The sequence below is a fragment of the Chlorocebus sabaeus genome, chromosome 4 (genome assembly GCF_047675955.1).
Source record: "Chlorocebus sabaeus isolate Y175 chromosome 4, mChlSab1.0.hap1, whole genome shotgun sequence".
In the NCBI taxonomy this organism is placed as follows: Eukaryota; Metazoa; Chordata; class Mammalia; order Primates; family Cercopithecidae; genus Chlorocebus; species Chlorocebus sabaeus.
In genome coordinates, this window is record NC_132907.1 from 17897685 (window position 1) to 17917690 (window position 20006).

Below are 20006 nucleotides of genomic sequence, written 5' to 3' on the forward strand. Positions count from 1 at the left end.
TAGAAGCGCTCCGGCCTTCAAGAAATGGGCCTTGATATATCTTCTCGAATTATCTATTAATTATAAAGTGAAACAGTATCCAAAGGTTCCCCGCGTAAAGTCTCTCCTGCCCCAATCCCCTTGGCCAGTCAACAATTGTTAACAGCGTGTTCTGAATCTAACCAGAGACAGTCTATGCGTAGGCAAACACAGGTCAGTATAGGTTTTCCTTTGGCTTTCTGATATCTTGCTTTTTACAGTTATCAATACATCTTGGAGATTTTCCATATCAGCACACACCGACTTGCCTTGTTCCTTTTAATGGCTGCATAGTTTTCCATCCTGTCAATATTCTACACTATCGTTAAACAGTCTATTCGTTAACATTTAAATGGTTTTTGGTTGTTTATTACTGCAAATAACGTGCATGTGAAAATTCTTATGCATCTATCTTTGAGTACATATGGGAGTCGGTAGCACCAGTTTTTAAAGGTGAACTTGTTAGGGAAAGGGTTACATGCATCTGAAAGATCGAAAGACAGCAACACATACTCCAAATGGGTGGCAAGAGTTTGCATGCGGAACACCAGTGTGTGTCTGTTTCCCACATCTTCCCTAGTTCCCAGAATAGCCCATTTTGTTATCTTTGCTAAATCTGATAGGTAAAAATGGCATGTCCTTGTTTTGATTGGTCTGTATTTAAACATGAGCAATGCTGAGCATCTTTCGACTTCTTATGTTTGCAGATTGTTCCTGGCTGCCAGGTAAGGCTTGTTTACCAGCATCACTCAACATTATTACCAGTTGATTCGAATTTTATTTTATGTCCTATGACCTGAAATTCTGGAATCAGAAGACCTGCTTTTGAGTTCCATCTATCCATCCAACACGTATTTACTGGGTGTTATGTGCTAGGTTTGTCTCCAGTGCTGGAGACAATAGCCACCAACTCACAGTTCCTGCGCCATCCGTTACACAGAATGTGACCTTACACTTCTGAGGTTCAGTTTCCTCCTCTATAAAATGAGGATACTAATTTTGGTCTATGTAACTCACAGGATTGCTGTGAATATTAGATAAGAGAATGCGTGTGAAAGTGCTTTGAAAATTGTAAAGCATCACAAAAATATTTATAATACTCTTGTTTTTAATCCAATGCTAAATAAAATGGAAATTTAACAAACAAGTTAATCTGTTTTAAACTGATTAGATAAATAAGATACAAATTTCAAGACTATCCCCAAAATTCATATTTTGGCTGGGTGTGGTGGCTCATGCCTATAATCTCAGCACTTTGGGAAGCTGAGGTGGGCAGACTACTTGAGGCCAGGAGTTCGAGACCAGCCCGATCAACATGGTGAAACCCTGTCTCTAATAAAAATACAAAAATTAGCTGGGCGTCATGGTGTGCACCTGTAGTCCCAGCTGCTTGGGAGCCTGAGGTGGGAGAATCGCTTGAACCTGGGAGGCGGAGACTGCAGGGAGAGGCGAGATTGCACCACTGCACTCCAGCCTGGGCGACAGGGATTCCATCTCACAAACAAAAACAAAAACATCCAAAATTTGAGTTATTTCAATTGCATATTCTTTATATACCCAATTTCAAACTATCAAAAAACCGTTTTATTTTGGAAAGCAGTTGAACAAGCACAAATTCAGGTTGTGCTTGTCATTTCTAATATAGAAGATAACTGACCTGGGTTTTTTGCATGGCTCCTAACTTTTATTTCAGATACCTTTATGACCATCCTCGACTACATTCAGAAGGATTTTAAGATAGTTATCCACATAATCAAAAACACTATACCTAGCCTGAAACCTGTTATGGCATGCTGGGCAGAGGAAATACTATCTATTTGATAATGCTTTATCATATGTTGCCAAACAGAACCTTCAGAGCTCCATTTTGTCAATGAGAAAACTTTGTGTAGATTTCTCTAAAATAGCTATTCAATTGGACTGGGGACTCAAACCCAGGTTTCCTGATCTTAAGTTCTCTTTTGTTGTTGTTGTTTCAACTGACCACTGTCCTGAAAGAAATAATTCTTTTGAACACACAAAAAGAACCTTTAAGATTATTATTTTTGTCACCACTATAATGGTTTCAACTGAAGTACAAGATATGCCCAGTCTATTTAAAAATGCATTTCTGTCCAAAGTAGTTGGGTCATATGTACATTATTTTTTTCTTACACAGCACACAAAGAGACATTAACAGTCATCTAAAAACTGGTGAAACAAAAGTACTGAAACACTTTGTGGCACCAGGAAATAAGGACATGCTCTAAGAATTATGTAGCCATGTCAAAAGCATACAGGAGTCAACTTAAAGAACTTGATGGCCAAATCTAGGACAATTTGGGATTAAAGTAAATGATGACTAGTAATGGATTGGAAACCACTGAAAACAATAAATATCCATAAATTCGTATTAATATAAACAACCAACCAACAAGCAAGGGTGAAAGAAAAGCACTTCCTTACAGTAGGATGCCATCTATTAAATATAATAGGAATGATGCAGTTAGGAAATAATCAATAAATGTTAAAGCCACTCAGTAAAAGTTTGATAAGGACCAGGATATTTACATGGTCTCAAAGTAAATTTCACATTATTACTTATACAAAGGAAAAATTGGTAGCTTTACTGGATAAATCCAACAGATACCACCTTAAGCAAGTCATCAGGTAGAAATAACACCAATATCAGGACAAACCAACATCATACACTTCCTAATCGTATACACTGGGAAGGAGTTCACATCAATTTCATGTTGTTTTTGTCAAAAATACATCATGAGGAAACACCAGACAAACTCACAGTAAGAACTGTTCTACAAAATAACTGGCTAGTATTCTTCGAAAATGTCAAGGTGATAAAACACAAAGGAAGTATTAGGAACTGTTCTAAATTAAAGGGGATTAAAGAGACAGAATCCTGGATTTCATCCCTAACTGGAAAAAACTAGCTATAAATACATTACTGGGATAATTGATTAAATTTAAATATGGACTATAGATTAGATAATAGTATATCAATGTTAAATTTCTTGACTTTGAGAACTGTACTGTCATTATGTAAGAGAATATCCTTTTTCTTACAAAACTAGCACAAGAATATTTAGAAGTAACTGGGTATGATACCTACAATTTACTCTAAAATGTGTACACACATAGAATATACATATTATAATACACATATATGTATAGTCATGTGCCTTATAATGATGTTTTGGTCAATGATGGACCACATATACAATAGTGGTCCCATGAGATTATAATGGAGCTGAAAAATTCCTATCACCTGATGATGTCATAGCTGTCATAATGTCATATGCAACACATTGCTCACGTGTTTGTAGTGATGCTGGTTAAACAAACCTACTGTGCTGCCGGTCACATAAAGGTATAACACATGCAATTACGTACAGTGCATAATGCTTGACAAGATAATAAATGACTGTGCTACTGGTTTATGTATTTACTACACTATACTTTAAATCATTATTTTAGAGCATACTCCTTCTGCTTATAAAATAAAAAGTTAACAGTAAAATCAGCTCAGACGGTCCTTCAGGAGGTATTTCTGAAGAAGGCATTGTTACCAGAAGAGATGACAGCTCTGGCCAGGCATGGTGGCTCATACCTGTAATCCCGGCACTCTGGGAGGCTGAGGCTGGAGGATCACTTGAGGTCAGGAGTTCAAGACCAGCCTGGCCAGCATGGTGAAACCTCATCTCTACTAAAAGCACAAAAACTAGCTGGGTGTGGTGGTGCGCATCTGTAATCCCAGCTATGTGGGAGGCTGAGTCAGGAGAATCACTTAAACCCGGTAGGTGGAGGTTGCAGTGAGCCAAGATTGAGCCACTGTACTCCAGCCTGGGCAAAAGAGTGAGACTCTGTCTTGGAAAAAAAAAAAAAAAAGTTTGAAAAGTTAAAAAATATATACATATATTTTAATAGAAAAAAGGTTCCAGAATAACAATATAAAGAAATAAAATATTTCTATATAGCTATAGAATGCATTTGCATTTAAACCATGTTATTACAAAAGTCAAAAAAATTTAAAAGTTTATAAAATAACAAAGTTACAGTAAGCTGTTAATTTATTATTGAAAAAAGAAAAATATATTTAAAAATAAACTTAGGGTAGCCTAAATGTACAGTGTTCCTAAAGTCTACAGTAGTATACAGTAATGTCCTAGGGCTTCACATTCACTCACCTCTCACTCAGACTCATCTAGAGCAACTTCCAGTCCTACAAGCTTGATTCATGGTAAAGTACCCTAGACAGGTGTACCGTTTTAAATCTTTTGTTTTTTTTTTTTGAGACAGGGCCTCACTCCGTCTCCTAGGTTTGAGTGTGGTGGCACAGTCATGGCTCACTGCAGCCTCAACCTCCTGGGCTCAAGCAGTCCTCTTACCTCGGCCTCCCAAGTAGCTGGGACTAAATGCATGTGCCACCACGCCTGGATAATTTTTGTATTTTTTATAGAGACGGAGCTTTGTCATGTTGCCCAGGGTTGTCTTGAACTCCTGGGCTCAAGCAATCTTCCCACCTCGGCCTCCCAAAGTGCTGGGATTACAGGTGTGAGTCACCAAACCTGACCTGTTCTCTAGAGTCTTTGAAAAAAAAAAAAGCTACTTGTTCATTTCTTTGGCTATAGTAGCTACAATGGACCAGAATCATTATATGGAATGGGGCTCAAATACCCCTCCCCCAACCAGGTTGCCTAAGTCACAGTTTAGATGCTCCAAATTGTTAAATCAATATCATGCAAATCTCAGTCAGTGGGTGTTAAGTACTAGAGAAACAGGTAAGGGAATGTGCATTAGTCAGGCCAGAACTAGAGCTGCCATAGCCGAATAAAGTTCCCATTTAACTTTCCCTCTTCCAGAGAGGAAAAACCACCCTCATCTGCAGAAACGCAATGGAAAGACAGAGCAGAAACAGTGATCATTGGAGGTGGCTGTGTTGGTGTGAGTCTGGCTTATCACCTGGCCAGAGCAGGGATGAAGGATGTGGTCCTGCTGGAGAAATCAGAGCTCACGGCTGGATCTACCTGGCACGCAGTAAGAAAAGCACCCCAAACTGTCCGAAGGGTGGAATTGTGCATGAGTATAGTCCATTTCCTTCCTGTTCACAACTCCCAACTGTGAGTTCTTTAGAGTGTGTTCCCTTCCAATAGCGTTGGAAGTGCAGTTGTAGTTTAACTGGTGTACTGGCAGATGACAACCAGTATTTATGATGTCTTTATCTTGATCATATGGCTTCTGGATTCAAATCCCGGCTTTGCAATTTTCTACCCTTGTGACTTTTGGCAAGTTACATAAATTTCCATTTTCTGGTGTCTTAATAGGAATATTAATAGTACTTACCTAATAGGATTGTGATGAAGATTGAGTTAACATGTAAAATTATTAAACACAAGGTATTGAATAATAAATGTTAGCTTTATATGGAAGGATACTATCTGAGTGAACCTGGATATGGGCCCAAGATCTTTACCTACACTTCCCTCACCTGCATTTGGTGATCCTTTTATTTATTTATGGTTTTATTTATTTTTATTTTTATGTTTTTTGAGATGAAGTCTCGCTCTGTTCCCAGGCTGGAGTGCAGTGGTGCAATCTCAGCTCACTGCAACTTCTGTCTCCTAGGTTCAAGCGATTCTCTTGCCTCAGCCTCCCGAGTAGCTGGGACTACAGGCGCACACCACCACGACCAGCGAATTTTTGTATTTTTAGTAGAGACGGGGTTTCACCATGTTGATCAGGTTGGTCTCGATCTCTTGACCTCGTGATCTGCCTGCCTCGGCCTCCCAAAGTGCTGGGATTGCAGGTGTGAACCACCGCGCCTGGCCTTATAATTTTATGCTGTGAGATGATAGTGTGGCCCCCTGAGGACTTGACTATGAGGACTGCAAAAGTGTGGCACAGCTTTTGTGTTACATAAGACACAAGGCCAAGTCAGTCTTGCATTCTTTGTGGCATGCATAATTGTTCTAGGGCTGTACCATAATTGACTAGGCTTACCTGGAAAGCTGCTCAAGTAGATGAAAGGATTGACATTGCTGTCATATTGCCAAACCAGGGATTTCTGACATCAGCTCAGGATGGGAGAGGAAGTTTTTATGACTGCTGGTGCAGTTTTCTTTTGGGCAGCATTAGCCCCTGTTCATCATCCCGTTTCATCATTAGCCGTGCTCGGCTGAGAAGAGGTAACAAGAGGGAACCCTGCTTTGAGGGGCTTTTTGACATCTAGCATGTGCTCAAAGTATACGGTAGAGACTCTAGCGTGAAAGGGGTTGCCTGCTTCCAGCGCAATCTGGGGGAGGGTGCTGCCCAGACTCAAAAGCCCAAAGACCTTGCCTTTGTGGAGCTCACATTCTGGTGGGGCAGACAGAAAACACACCCGTCAATGCTACAGAGTAATCACCATGAACAAAAAGTAAAATACAATCAAGGATGCAAAATAATGGAGGAGGAGAAGAAGGAGGTGCTAGGGAGGATGTTTCAAAGAGGTGACATGCCAGCAGAGACTGGGAATCAGTGAGCCAGGGGGCCATGAGGCTATTCAGGAAAGAGCATTTAGGCAGGGAAATGTAGGCAAGTGGAAATATCCTTTGAGGGAGGGCTTACACCCTCTCACCACTTCTGAATTGTTCCTGAGGGCATACACTTTAATGTTTGAATGACTTATTTGCTCACTTATACACTGATTTAATGTGGCCTGCATTTGATTTTATTACTATTATTATTATCATTATTTTTTGAGACAGGGTCTTTCTCTGTTGCCCAGGCTGGAGTGCAGTGGTGCAATCACAGCTCACCATAAGCACAAACTCCTGGGCTCAAGCGATCCTCCCTGGTAGCTAGGATTATATAGGTGCGCACTACCATGCCCAGCTATTTCCTTAATTTTTTTTAGAAATGGGAGTCTCACTATGTTGCCCAGGCTGGTCTTGAACTCCTGGCCTCAAATGATCCTCCAGCCTCAGCCTCCCAAGACTTTAGAATTACAGGCATGAGCCATCACACCTGGCCTGGCCTGCATTTTAGAAGAGGTTATAGGATTCCTTAAAATTTTGTTTCTTAGATGTCCCATAAATAAAAAGCAACATACCCTTAATCTAAAAGTTAACTACACAAAATATTTTTTTCTGAAACACAAATATACCAAAGTGAGTGGGGAAAGGCATTATCCTGCTTTGCATACAGGATATTAGGCTATGGTTTACAAAATGAGGATCCACGCAGTGTGAGTTCAAGGCGGAATCAGGCATCAGAAGCCAGGTTATTTGGCCCCCATGGAATAAAAGAGACTTGTCCTAGGAAGTTGATTTTAGGGGTTTTTTTGGAAGTCAAAGATGCCTCCCTTTGAACAGCAGTATGAAGAAATCCAACGTATTAGGTGTTTTTTTTTTTGTTTGTTTGTTTTTGGTTTTTTTTGAGACAGAGTTTCACTCTGTCACCCAGGCTGGAGTGCACTGGTGTGATCATGACTCAGTGCAGCCTCAACCTACGGGACTCAAGCAATGCTCCCACATCAGCACCTGTAGCTGGGACCACGAGTGCGCACCACCACACTTTGCTAATTTAAAAAATTTTTTGTAGCGATGAGGTCTCCCTACATTGTCCAGGCTGGTCTCAAACTCCTGGGCTCAAGCAGTCCTCCCACTTTAGCCTCCGAAAGTGAAGTGCTGGAATTATAGGCTTGAGCCACTGAGCCTGGTCATATTCAGAATTTTTTTTTTTTTTTTTTTTTTTGAGACAGTCTCGCTCTGTTGCCAGGCTGGAGTACAATGGCGTGATCTCAGCTCACGGCAACCTCTGCCTCCCAGGTTCAAGAGATTCTCCTGCCTCAGCCTCCTGAGTAGCTGAGACTACAGGTGCATGCCACCATACCCAGCTAATTTTTGTATTTTTAGCAGAGACGAAGTTTTAGCATGTTGGCCAGGATGGTCTCAGTCTGGTGACCTTATGATCTGCCCTCCTCGGCCTCCCAAAGTGCTGGGATTACAGGCGTGAGCCACCGCACCCAGCTGATACTAGGGATTTTTAACACAGATATATTTGTGAAGTAGATCTGAGAATAAGGAAGGTTGCGGAGCCAGCTAACAGGGGCAGGCTATAAAAATAAAGACAGTTTTCCTGAAGCATGATATGTGCTCCATGAGAGAAGTGACTGAAGAGTGTGGGAATTAAATGCTTGGAGAGGAAAGTACAGCCTGCAAAGTGAATCTTCTGAATGGAATCACAAAACCATAAGGTTTTAACAAGACTGCTTTGTCAGCTCATGATACACCTAATAGTACAGAGCATTTCATGTGGATGCAGGGAAACGAGAGGATGGAGTAAGAAGGAGGTTTGGAGCTCGGGATCCCCAGGAGGGGCTGCCCCTCGGGATGGCACCAAAGTAGATGTTTGGAGAGCTGAGGACTCAAGATTCAGGATGAACCATTTGGGGTGTAGGAGGCAACATAAGAACTTTCCATTTGTTTTTGTCTGCAGATATAAGAAAGAAGTTAAGCTTTACTGATATTTATAAATAGCCCTCACATTTGATGTGGACGATGTGTTGCGTATGATTTCAAGGTTGACGACGCGAGAGGTTGGCACTTCCTGGTGGGAGTGTCCTCATTCTCTCTCTTGTCTTCCGTGTACCATGACATAGTGCAGATTTCATGCTCTAGGATATCACCGCTGGGATTAGCTTTATAGAAACAGGGCTTTAAATAATATAATGTGTGATGAAAGGGAGAGGGGTGAACTTTAGAGTGTTGTATTACATAGAGGTTTGCTGGTTACCCACTAGCAGTAGCTAAAAGAGTTGTGAATGCAAATGGCTGCCAGTCATTTCTACATAGCAGATTATATATTAAAAAAATAGTGCAGCCTGTCCCTTCACAGAAAAAGTGATGCTTTGAGTAAGTGAGAAATCATTGCCTTTTGCAAAATAGTCCTGTTGGGAAGAGAGCATTTTGAAAAGGGATGTTTGGAAATGTTGGTAATATTATTAGATTTTCTGGCCCAAAATGATATGTATCATGTAGAAAAACTCTCATATATGTGAGAAATACATTTTTAGCCCATTTCAAATTTTTTCTAAATGAGGAGTTTCAATAGGATTTGTTCCTATTTACTTAAAATATAAAAAATGCGATACCTTCCAACTAGTTTGTAACAACTGGCAGACACGAGAACATCAAGTGTCATAGTCAGATGTGAAGAGAAACCTTCATATGGGTGTTGACTGAGGCAGAGGAAGGGGTGTCAGGATGCAGAGACCCAGCCAGTCGTGCCCTTCTCTCACCTGGGTCTGTGCATCACTGAGCGGTGTCTTCTGCAGCTGTACAGCCGTTAAAAGCAGTCTCAAAATAATGTAAAGCCAGAACCAGGCCTTCACATTGCTGTCTTACAAATGTTAATGTAGCACAGATATTCTAATAATGACATGTGTTAATCACATAGCTCTCGCTATCGTGTTCTTAATAAGCTTCATATGCAAAAGTTTTTCTACACAATATATAAAATAAAGTGTTTTGAGTACTTCACTTATTCTAAGTTGTTTTTTTGTGTTTATGATCTCTATTAATATTTAGTATCACATGTAAGGAAAGAAACACACGTATTTTAGTGGTTATGTTCAAAACTTTGTACTGGGTGTAAATGTATGAGTGAAAGATTTGGAGCCACTGGAATATAGGTTGGTTTGACATCGGTCACTGGACTTTTTGAGGTAGTTGAGGCTCACGAGATGGGGGAGGGTTGTTAAAGAGATAGGGGAAGCACTAGTTAGCATCCATTATGCTATCCATTATTTAGCATCCAGTGGTGAATTTTCTAACTCCATCATTCCTTTTATACTAATTAATTGTCAGTCTAAGGAAGACCTTTACATTCCCTTCTACTTATTTATTTATTTATCTCAATGAAGATTTATAAATTCTTAATTTATTTAAAGGGTTGTATTCTTAATGATTACATCTCTGTTTCATCTTCCCTTCCTTATCTTCCCCACCAACTGCAATCACTTTTTCCAAACGATAGCTAAACTCCTTTCCTATGACGTCCGTGACCTTTCTAGCATCTTCTCTTTCCCGAGTTTCACAGCTACTATGTATCTGGGACTCAATCATTTACCCATGATTTAATTGTTTCATGTATGAAACTTTCATAACCTCAATCAGACTATAAAATCCTGAGTGATAAGAATAATGTTTTCTCCTTCTTTCAGACTTCTCATTTAATATGTCCTTGTTGAAGTCACAGAAGAGAAAAACATTGTGCCATCTTCATATTCAAGTCTGGCACTTAAATTAAAAGATATCATGTGTGATGTCACTTTCAAATAATTTAAATAGAAGCACTAATATGGGTAGCCCCAAATTTTAAACAGATTTTAAAAGCCAATATATAAAAGAAAGGGTATAAAAATTAAATAATTTTTATATCTGAGTGAGAAAATTGAGTCCATATCTTATTTCTGACTATCACAGCAGCAAGGAAAAGAGGGTAGTGTGAATTGTTTAGTAGAACTGGGTATACCGTTGCAGTAAGGGAGACTAATTTTTCCTTGACAACGAATTTCTAAAAGAATTTGTTACCTACACCAAGTACATTGGGCTAAATGTCTTCAGTAAGAGTTTTTGAAAAATGAACCAATGTGACCTTTTCAAGTGAAAGAGAATTAACTTAAAATTTCTGGAGTGAGGGAGAAGAGGATTGTGTCATGTAGATAGATAATTTTCCAGTGGTCTAGCTTAACCTAGGTATGAAGCTTAGAGGATCTTGAGGAATGGATGGTGATAGGTACCCTAGGCTAGTGCTTGTGATAACCAGATTTCTCAACTGACAATATATGTTGCCAGTTTTATATAGGGCATATATATAGGACATATGTTAAAGACAAATTGGGGGTCACCAGCAGATACCTGAAGGCCTGGGATTCTCTATTATTGAACCAGGAAAGTTTGCATGCACACTGGATACCAACACGTTAAAGCAGCAGGGCATGTTTGGCCATGAAGTTTAAGAGCTTGGCTTACAGATGCATTGTAATGGAATCCCTTCTCTGCTTCCCCATGGAGCTGTGCTACTGGATGACCTGTAAGCTGGGCCAGGATTTTTCTAAAAAAAATCCATATATATATATATATACATATCAGCCATGGGTATGTCCAGATGCTTGAACAAGTACTGGATGGAAGCCCCAGGATTTTGGTTATAAAGGATGATTGACAAACTTCAATAGAGTATTTGAGTGCAGGAGGATCAGATGCTCACCACTACCATAGAAGCGCCTTATCAATACTCATAAGTAGATTTTACTGTGAACAGATTGTGTTCTGATGAGCTTTCCAGAATAAATTAGCTGCCCAGTGAGGCCCCAGACACTCGAGAGAAACTGCTTCATATAATTGCTTAGAATTCTTTGTCTGGATTCCACATTTTATCTGCCAGATTTGAGAAAAGGAGGTTTTAGTGTAGCTAATGTTTAGATACTTTTTTTTCTGAGAATAATCAATCAATATTTATTCAACAAAGATTTTCAGTGTACCACCTATGTGCTCATCAAACAGGTTAAGCTTTGACAAAAGTCTATTCACCTATTCATCAGGCTCTAGTGATAAGGAATTTTCTAGTTTTTAAATTTTACAATTTCAGGAAAGGGCCAGGAGGGCTGCTCCATTTAAGGGAAGGGTGGAGGCTGGGTCAAAGAAGATCCTATGCTAGTCCATGTTCCTTCTGCTTAAGGGAACACACACATGGTTTTCCAGCTTGAGTCCACATTGTATGCCATTCCCACATTACTTTTTTTGTTGTTGTTTTTTGAGACAGAGTCTCACTCTGTCACCCAGGCTGGAGTGTAATGGCGTGATCTTGGCTCACTGCAACCTCTGCCTCCCAAGTTCAAGCAATTCTCCTGCCTCAGCCTCCCAAGTAGCTGGGATTGCAGGCATGCACCACCATGCCTGGCTAATTTTTTGTATTTTTAGTAGAGATGGGGTTTCTCTATGTTGGCCAGGCTGGTCTTGAACTCCTGACCTCAGGTAATCCACCCACCTCAACCTCCCAAAGTGTTGGGATTACAGGCGTGAGCCACCGCACCTGGCCTCCCCAATACTTTTATTGATTGATTGATTGATTGATTGAGATGGAGTTTCGCTCTTTTGCCCAGGCTAGAGTGCAGTGGCATGATCTTGGCTCACTGCAACCTCCGCCTTTTAGTTTCAAGCAATTCTGCTGCCTCAGCCTCCTGAGTAGCTGGGATTATAGGCGCCCGTCACCATGCACAACTAATATTTGTATTTGTAATAGAGATGGGGTTTCACCATGTTGACCAGGCTGGTCTCAAACTCCTGACCTCGTGACCTGCCCATCTTGGCCTCCCAACATACTTTTCTATACAGTCATATATAGGACTATATAACATATAGCCCTAAACCTTCCATCTAAATCATCCCATTTCTGAATCTCTGTACAATGCTATCCATGTTAACTTTTAGGGACTTAACATGTATGTTTGTTGGCTGGCTCTCACCTTACTCACGTAGTTCACATTGCTTCTTAAAACCTGTCATGAGTCTTATGCTCTGGTGTGCTCAAACTGGTGCTGATGTGTTCTCATTCCAAAGGACTGGCTGGTGCTTCTCAGTTTCTTTCCAGCATTAAATTATTGCTTAACACATAAACTGTCAACATTTTGAGAATGTTAATTTTTTTCGGTATTTCTTTTCCTCTCTGCTTTTAAGGCAGGTTTAACAACTTACTTTCATCCTGGAATAAACTTGAAGAAAATACATTATGATAGCATCAAACTTTATGAGAAACTGGAAGAAGAAACTGGGCAGGTAAAGGCATTTAACTTGAAACTGTCTGTTATGTCGGCCTCTCAGAAACATGTAAGATTTCTGAAGGATTTTGATGCATCATTGTGTATGACTGTGTGAAGTGCCTGATGTAGTAGAGGAATATGATGAGAGCTTAAGGCAAGAACCTCTAGAGTTTGCTTTAAAATCAACTTAATTTCTCAAAGTATATTATTCATGTCATGAACCATTCTTTATTTTTTAAATGAAGAAAGAATAAAAAGCAGCTTTCAAATGTATCTTTAGCTAGTTACTATATCTAGAAACTAAGAAATCAGAGTCTTTCAGCAATTGCATTGCAAAGGATCTGACAATGGAATGTACCAGATTGTTGCATGCCTTTGAACAGTACTTCATTAAAAGCTCCTCACTCATGTTTATCCCTTCTCATATTTGCTCATACTCAAAATAAAATGGCAGGCAAAATAATATCCATAGGCTAAGACTGAGTTCTGCTCAAATTTTCCATGTCACTTCCCTTGCCTAAACCATCCAATGGCTCCCCACAGTCTACCGGACAAAGCCAAAGGATTAGCATGGCCTTAGGAACATGACCTTTGTCAACTGACCTCTGCCTGCTGTCCCAACAGTTTCTTTTGCCACTCTTCCCTCTGCTTATCTGCTTCAGCTACTCTCAATAACATATAGTTTTGGAATGCGCTGAGCTCTCTCAAATCACTGCTTTTTGTTTGTGTTGTGTTTTGTTCTGTTTTCTGCTGCTTCCTCTGAAACAACATTCCCCCTGGCCCCATCTTCAGTATCCACCTTCCCCAGGGTAACCCCCTTTGAGAAGCCTTGCTTGACTTTTCCTGCCTGCTAGGCAGGTCAAAGCTGGAGGTCCCAACTCTTGGTTCTCAGAGCATTTGTGCACACTTCTCTTATAACTTGAATCTCTCTCTATTGTAATTATTGATTTACTTGTTGATCCTCCCAAAAGTAACTTGAGGGCAAGGGCTATATCTTTTATCTCTGTAACTGAGTGCTTGGCAAACTGAAGGACTTTAATAAATGTTAAATGAATGTTTAATTCAATTCAGACAATCTAAGCATTGTAACATTTTGATTCTATGTAATCTCTCCTTAATTTTTTTGTCTTTCTCTTTTTCATAGTTTTTTTTCACTCTGTACATTAATACTCGTTCCATGCTACTACGATTTTGCATTTAGCTGTCTGTCTTCAACTGTGGGGTGTAAATGCCACTTAGGCAGAGTCTTTACCTTTCTTGTTCACTCTGACATCTGTGGGGCTTAGAATGGTGCCTGGCACCAAAGAGGCACTTAGTAAATATGGTAATTGCTGAATAAGTGTCTTTTAATAAGATGCAAATATTTTAATAGTTATTTCTTTTACTCATAATAAATCTTTTTGTACAGCTGCATTTTTATTATACTGGAGCAGAACCATGTTTGAGTATCAAATAATGACTCATTTATATGTTTTTATTGGAATTATTGTCACAGGTGGTGGGATTCCATCAGCCAGGTAGTATCAGACTTGCTACCACCCCTGTAAGGGTAGATGAATTTAAATATCAAATGACTCGAACTGGCTGGCATGCAACAGAACAGTATATCATTGAACCTGAAAAAATTCAAGAGATGTTCCCTTTACTCAACATGAATAAGGTATTTATCTTAAAGGCATTTTTACCATTTGTTGACTTAAGTAAAAATTAGAAAAAGTTATTAAGAAGTTAACTAAAAACAGAAAACTTTGTATACACATTTTAAATGTGGCAAATCATGTGATTAATTTTGGAATTTGGGTAATTTACAAGGTGAGCTGTTATATACAGTAAATGATATATAAAAAGGTAATGATAAATCTTGTTTTTCACCTATGACAATTGATTAAACATTTTCAATACCTTTCCATTATTGTGTTCCCCAGATCTAAGGGTTTCCATACACAAATCTTCTGTTTGAGAACACAGGAAGAATGATAACCTGATATGATAAATGTCTAGAAAGACTGTGGTATTAAAATGTTTTAAAAATCAAATTAAGAAATGCCATGGTACATTGCTTTACAAATACCACTTAGCTTATAGCTGTACTGTCCTTACAGACTCTGTGCCAGGTACGGATCTAGATTCATACCACATTTGCCTGAGATAATCTACTTGACATGAAATTTAGTGTTTTTTCCTACTGGGTAATAATTCCTTTTGAATAATAATAACAATGACTGACACTTACTATAGCACATATTTATGTACCAGTTAGTATGCTAAGTCCTTACGTGCATAATTTCATGTAATCATCACAATAATAGTATGAGGCAGGCCAGATGCCATGGCTCACTCCTTCTATCCCAGCATGTGGGAAGGCCAAGGTGAGGGGATTGCTTGAGGCCAGGAGTTCAAGATCAGCCTAGGCAACATACTGAGACCTCGTCTCTACAAACTTACACACACACACAAAATTAGCTGACTGTGGGGTAGTAGAACTCCATCTGTAGTCCTAACTACTTGGGAGGCTGAGGCAAGAGGATCTCTTGAGCCTAGGAGTTTGAGGTTATAGTGAGCTATGATTACGTTACTGTACTCCAGCCTAGGGAATGAAGTGACAGCCTGTCTCTAAAATTTAAAAAATAAAAATAAAAAAAGTATATCTATATCTGTGTTATGTGGGATATATTATTGTTAAACAAGAAATTTTAGCTTAGACAGTTTACATAGTGAACCCAAGCTCATTCACTGGAAAGAGCTGGAGTGGAGATTTGAACCCAGGCTCTCTGACTCCCTTGCATTATACATACTGCCCAAGTGTATCAGATGGGGCTGTTGGGGAAACACATGCTTATTTCCCTGCTGGTGACCACTGCAGTGGTTCCAGTCTCTGAAGGTTCATATCATTGACCTGGGCGCTAGGGTTGTTTGCCTTTGCGAGTCTTCACAGGCTGCTGGCACTCCCTTGTCTGTAGTTGTGTGTGATACCAGTGCGATGGCAGATTGGTGTTGCACTGCATTGTCTGCATTGAAATTTTACCTCCACTACCAGTAAGGATATACTTATATTTGTTTATATGTCAATCTTGAATGCTTTGCTGGAACTCCTCACTATCAAGAATTTTTCTCAAGGGCATTCATTAAGCAATGGGAATATGTGTGAAGGGTGTTCTCTGCATCTGGGAGAGGGTACCAAACCAAATGGATGTGGGATCACTACAATGAGGTCATATCCATTATAAAACACCTGTGTGACACTTGGAAGGCTTTAGAAATGTGAATTCCCTTAAAATAGAAAGTCCCTTGCACAAGACCTATAATAAATGAAAGGATTGAATTCGTAATCAAAAACTTCCCACAGAGAAAACCCCAGGCCTGGATGACTTCACTAGTTAATTTTACCAGATATTTAGAGAAGACTTAATACCAATCTCTCTCAACCTCTTCCAAAATAGAAGAAAAGTGAATGCCTCTCAACTCATTCTATGAGGCCAGTATTGTCCTGATAACAAAATCAGACAAATGCATCCCCCCAAAAAGAAAGACTGGTATCCATTTTGAACATAGATACAAAAATCCTCAACAAAATACTAGCAAACTGAATTCAGCAACATATAAAACAGATTATACAGTATGACTAAATGGAATGTATTCCAGGAATGCAGGGTTAGTTTAACATCTAAAAATTAATCAATGGAACAATACCACATTAATAGAATAAAGGACAAACTACACAATTATGTCAATAGATACAGAAAAGACATTTGACAAAAGCTCCTTGCTTGTATTTGGTGCTCAGCCAATTTTTGTTGAATAGATGAGACCTGTATTTAATATTTCACTGATCATTCTATGAACCTATCCCATCTGAGTTTCATTTTTCTTTGTTCTCCCCCCAGTACCTTGCCTAAAGGCCTAAAACAAAGTAGATATTCAGTAATTAATTGCTGAATTATTGAATCGAACATAAATTTCCTGACACCAGATATATTATTTAACATGTAATTTATTAACAGTATTAAACAATTAAATATAAATTATAATTGATATATCAATTGGAATTAGATTTGGCTTCAAATGTCAGAAACCAAAATAAGGTGTAAACAAGAAAGAGGTTTATTTCTCTTTCTTTTCAGCAGTCCAGGACTTGAATGGTGGCTTTTTCATGAAGTCTTCAGGGACCCAGTTACTTTCCAGATCAAGAAACAATTTTAATGTCCAGTTTTACTAAACGTTTGCTAGCAGGATATATTTTTTACTGAGTAATAAGTATATATTTGTTTGTATATTGACTCTGCTATGATCGATTTAGGTTTTAGCTGGATTGTATAATCCTGGAGATGGTCACATTGATCCTTATTCTCTAACTATGGCCCTGGCTGCTGGGGCTAGGAAATATGGTGCCCTTTTAAAATATCCTGCACCAGTAACTTCTCTGAAAGCCAGGTCAGATGGAACATGGGATGTTGAAACACCACAGGGGTCTATGAGAGCAAATAGAATTGTGAATGCTGCAGGTAAGCATATCGTTTTTTTTTGAAATTTCTGTTTTTTTAAGTGCCAAAGAAAGAAGATATTTAGCCATAATGTTTCATACTATGGATGTTGTCATGAAGCACTGTGATGCTCCCAAATTAAACGTTTTGTCTGTTTCTAAGTGGCAAAGCCCTCCCTCCATCACTTTGCTGTTGGTGGATGCGCTAACACTCTGTCCTTGGCTATCCATACAAAGTTGCTTATTTCCTCCATTCTGCATTTTATTTTGCTCCAGATTGTGTTTTTCCAAATTATGCTGCTTTTTCCTTCCTGTGTTCACTGTTTCTGTATATGAATAACCAAATTCTAGTGCTGAAGTTCATAAGCATCCTTCTTGTGTCCAGTTTGCTTTTTAGGGCAGATTTGCTCATTTGGGTTCTCTCTTATCCATTTCTGATGACTTTTGACTCTAGTTGAAAAAGTTTTTAAACCCTTTTCCTTCTAGAACAGTATTAAACGTATTTCATAATCTTCTCTTTTGGTTGTTCTGTTACAGTTTGGACTCAGAGTAGTGAAGCCTAAAGGGATATTTGGGATAATCCAACAACACACTTATTTTCATTTGCAGAGGCAAGGTCCAAAAGGGTCATGTTACTTGGCCAAGTGGCCACTGATCATTATGTCAGAGCCAGGACTGGGATCTGGCCTTTTGATTCTTGAGTTAATACACTTTCGAATAGGTGGATTGCATGTCAAGTCATTTTTAACTATCACACATGCAAAATAAATTACAGTGAAAATGCTTGTGCAGTCTAAACTGGGATAATAGTTTATATTTTCCTATGGTTTATAATGTTTACTTTAAAACTTAAAATAAGCATGAGGCAGTGACTGATTTTCTTTGAGGATGAAAATAATCTTTATTATTTATCTGATCAAATGATATCCCATGAGGACAAGCCAGAAACCCATACCCTTATGATTCTTTTCTCTGTATTGTAACTTTTGATATACATATATGTATTATATATATATTTTTTTGAGACGAAGTTTTGCTCTTGTGCCCCAGGCTGGAGTGCAATGGTGCAATCTCGGCTCACTGCAACCTCCACCTCCCAGTTTCAAGCGATTCTCCTGTCTCAGCCTCCTGAGTGGCAGGGATTACAGGCACCTGCCACCATGCCCGGCTAATTTTTGTATTTTTAGTAGAGACGGGGTTTCACCATGTTGCCCAGGCTGGTCTCAAACTCCTGACCTCAGGTGATTCACCTGCCTCGGCCTCCAAAAGTGCTGGGATTACAGGAGTGAGCCACAGTGTCCAGCCAATTGATATTACTTTTAACAAAGCATTTTTGGTGGTCCTAGAGACAAAGTCATGTCTTCAATATTTAAGTCTAAATTAGTTATTTCCGAATTCTCTTACCCATGCCTCCTATTTGAAAAGCAATAAAATATCATGCTTTCTTTAATATAATTTGAAATTTGCAATAATATTAAATAACTTGCCTAAAAAGTAAGAGCAGTGGTACAATACAACATTGCATTGTTTTTGAGCCTCACTTTCCCTCCAGTCTGACACTATACTCTTTTAATGTCCTTAGGAATCTCTGGTCTAAATTCTGTCAGAAAACTTAAGGCAATGAATAATTCAGACTTTTTTCTAAGTAGCAAGAATTCTTTGTAATTTTGCAACTTTTTCTATAGTCTCATGAATTCAGGCCCTAAAAACATTTGACTGTTTTCATCATGATAGCAAATACCAAAGTAACATACTGAGACTTCCACATCCAGCACCTGTGGCAGATATTGCTAATCATCACTACACTCATTTCAGATGTGCTTGGTCAAAGCCCCACCATTTTTCTCAACACAGTACTTTAGGCAATCATACATTCCTGATTGACATTTTGAGAAATAACATAGAAGACCTTAATTTAACACATCCATTGTTTTCCTAAAATGGATCAACATACAAACATAATGAGTTGTCATTGTAATGCATTTTTTTTCTAAACCACATACTGTAACAAATAAGGAATCACTGAAGAGGAAGACCAAATGATCTCCAAAGAGATCTGACCTAAACCCATAACACTAGTTACCAGATGAAGCTTTCTCTGCAGCTGTGAAATCTTGTGGGGTGATGGGGTACAGGAGGGCAGGGAAAGGAGGTCCTTGAGAACAGCTGTCTCATGCTGGCCTGGAAAACAAGTCCCTGGAATTAGGACAGAGTGGCCCTGCATGGAGTGATAATGTCTCCCTTTTTCCTTTGTTCTTGTGCTTTTTGCCTAGCCACTTCCACTGCTTTTTCCTAGTAACTCCAGGCAGCTCCTTGCTGAAACTTGTGGGAAGTAACTTATCTCAATTCTTTATCTCATTCAGATCAGACCTCTGCTCCCTAATCTTTTTTTTTTTTCTTTTTCTCTTCCATCTCTTTTCTTCCACTGGGTAAAAGTTACCAAGAAAATCTAACTGATTACATATTAGCAGTCCACAGGAGGTGTGGAGGGGTGTGTATGTGTGTGTGTGTGTGTGTTTAATTATCTGTAAGTCTGTTTTCAAAAAATCTTTATTTAAAGCATAGAAGATCCCCCAAAGGGTAAGCCTCAGTAATTGGGAACAAAAGTTTGCATATGCTCCCTTCTAGAACTGAAGCTAACAAAGATCAATTTTATGAATAAAAGCAACCATCTGCAGTAGGCATCATGCTATAATAAAATGAGTG

At 39.0% G+C, this 20006-nt stretch overlaps 1 protein-coding gene across 1 annotated transcript in view; it reads left to right on the top strand.

Annotated features, from left to right (window-relative positions):
* The window catches only part of DMGDH (dimethylglycine dehydrogenase), a 72130-nt gene that overhangs the window by 273 nt on the left and 51851 nt on the right, over positions 1-20006 (top strand). The window contains exons 2-5 of the mRNA XM_007976310.3: positions 4878-5052; positions 12738-12836; positions 14316-14480; positions 17118-17322. Of these exons, the coding sequence (XP_007974501.2) occupies positions 4878-5052; positions 12738-12836; positions 14316-14480; positions 17118-17322 (644 nt within the window). The remainder of the gene's footprint in view (positions 1-4877; positions 5053-12737; positions 12837-14315; positions 14481-17117; positions 17323-20006) is intronic.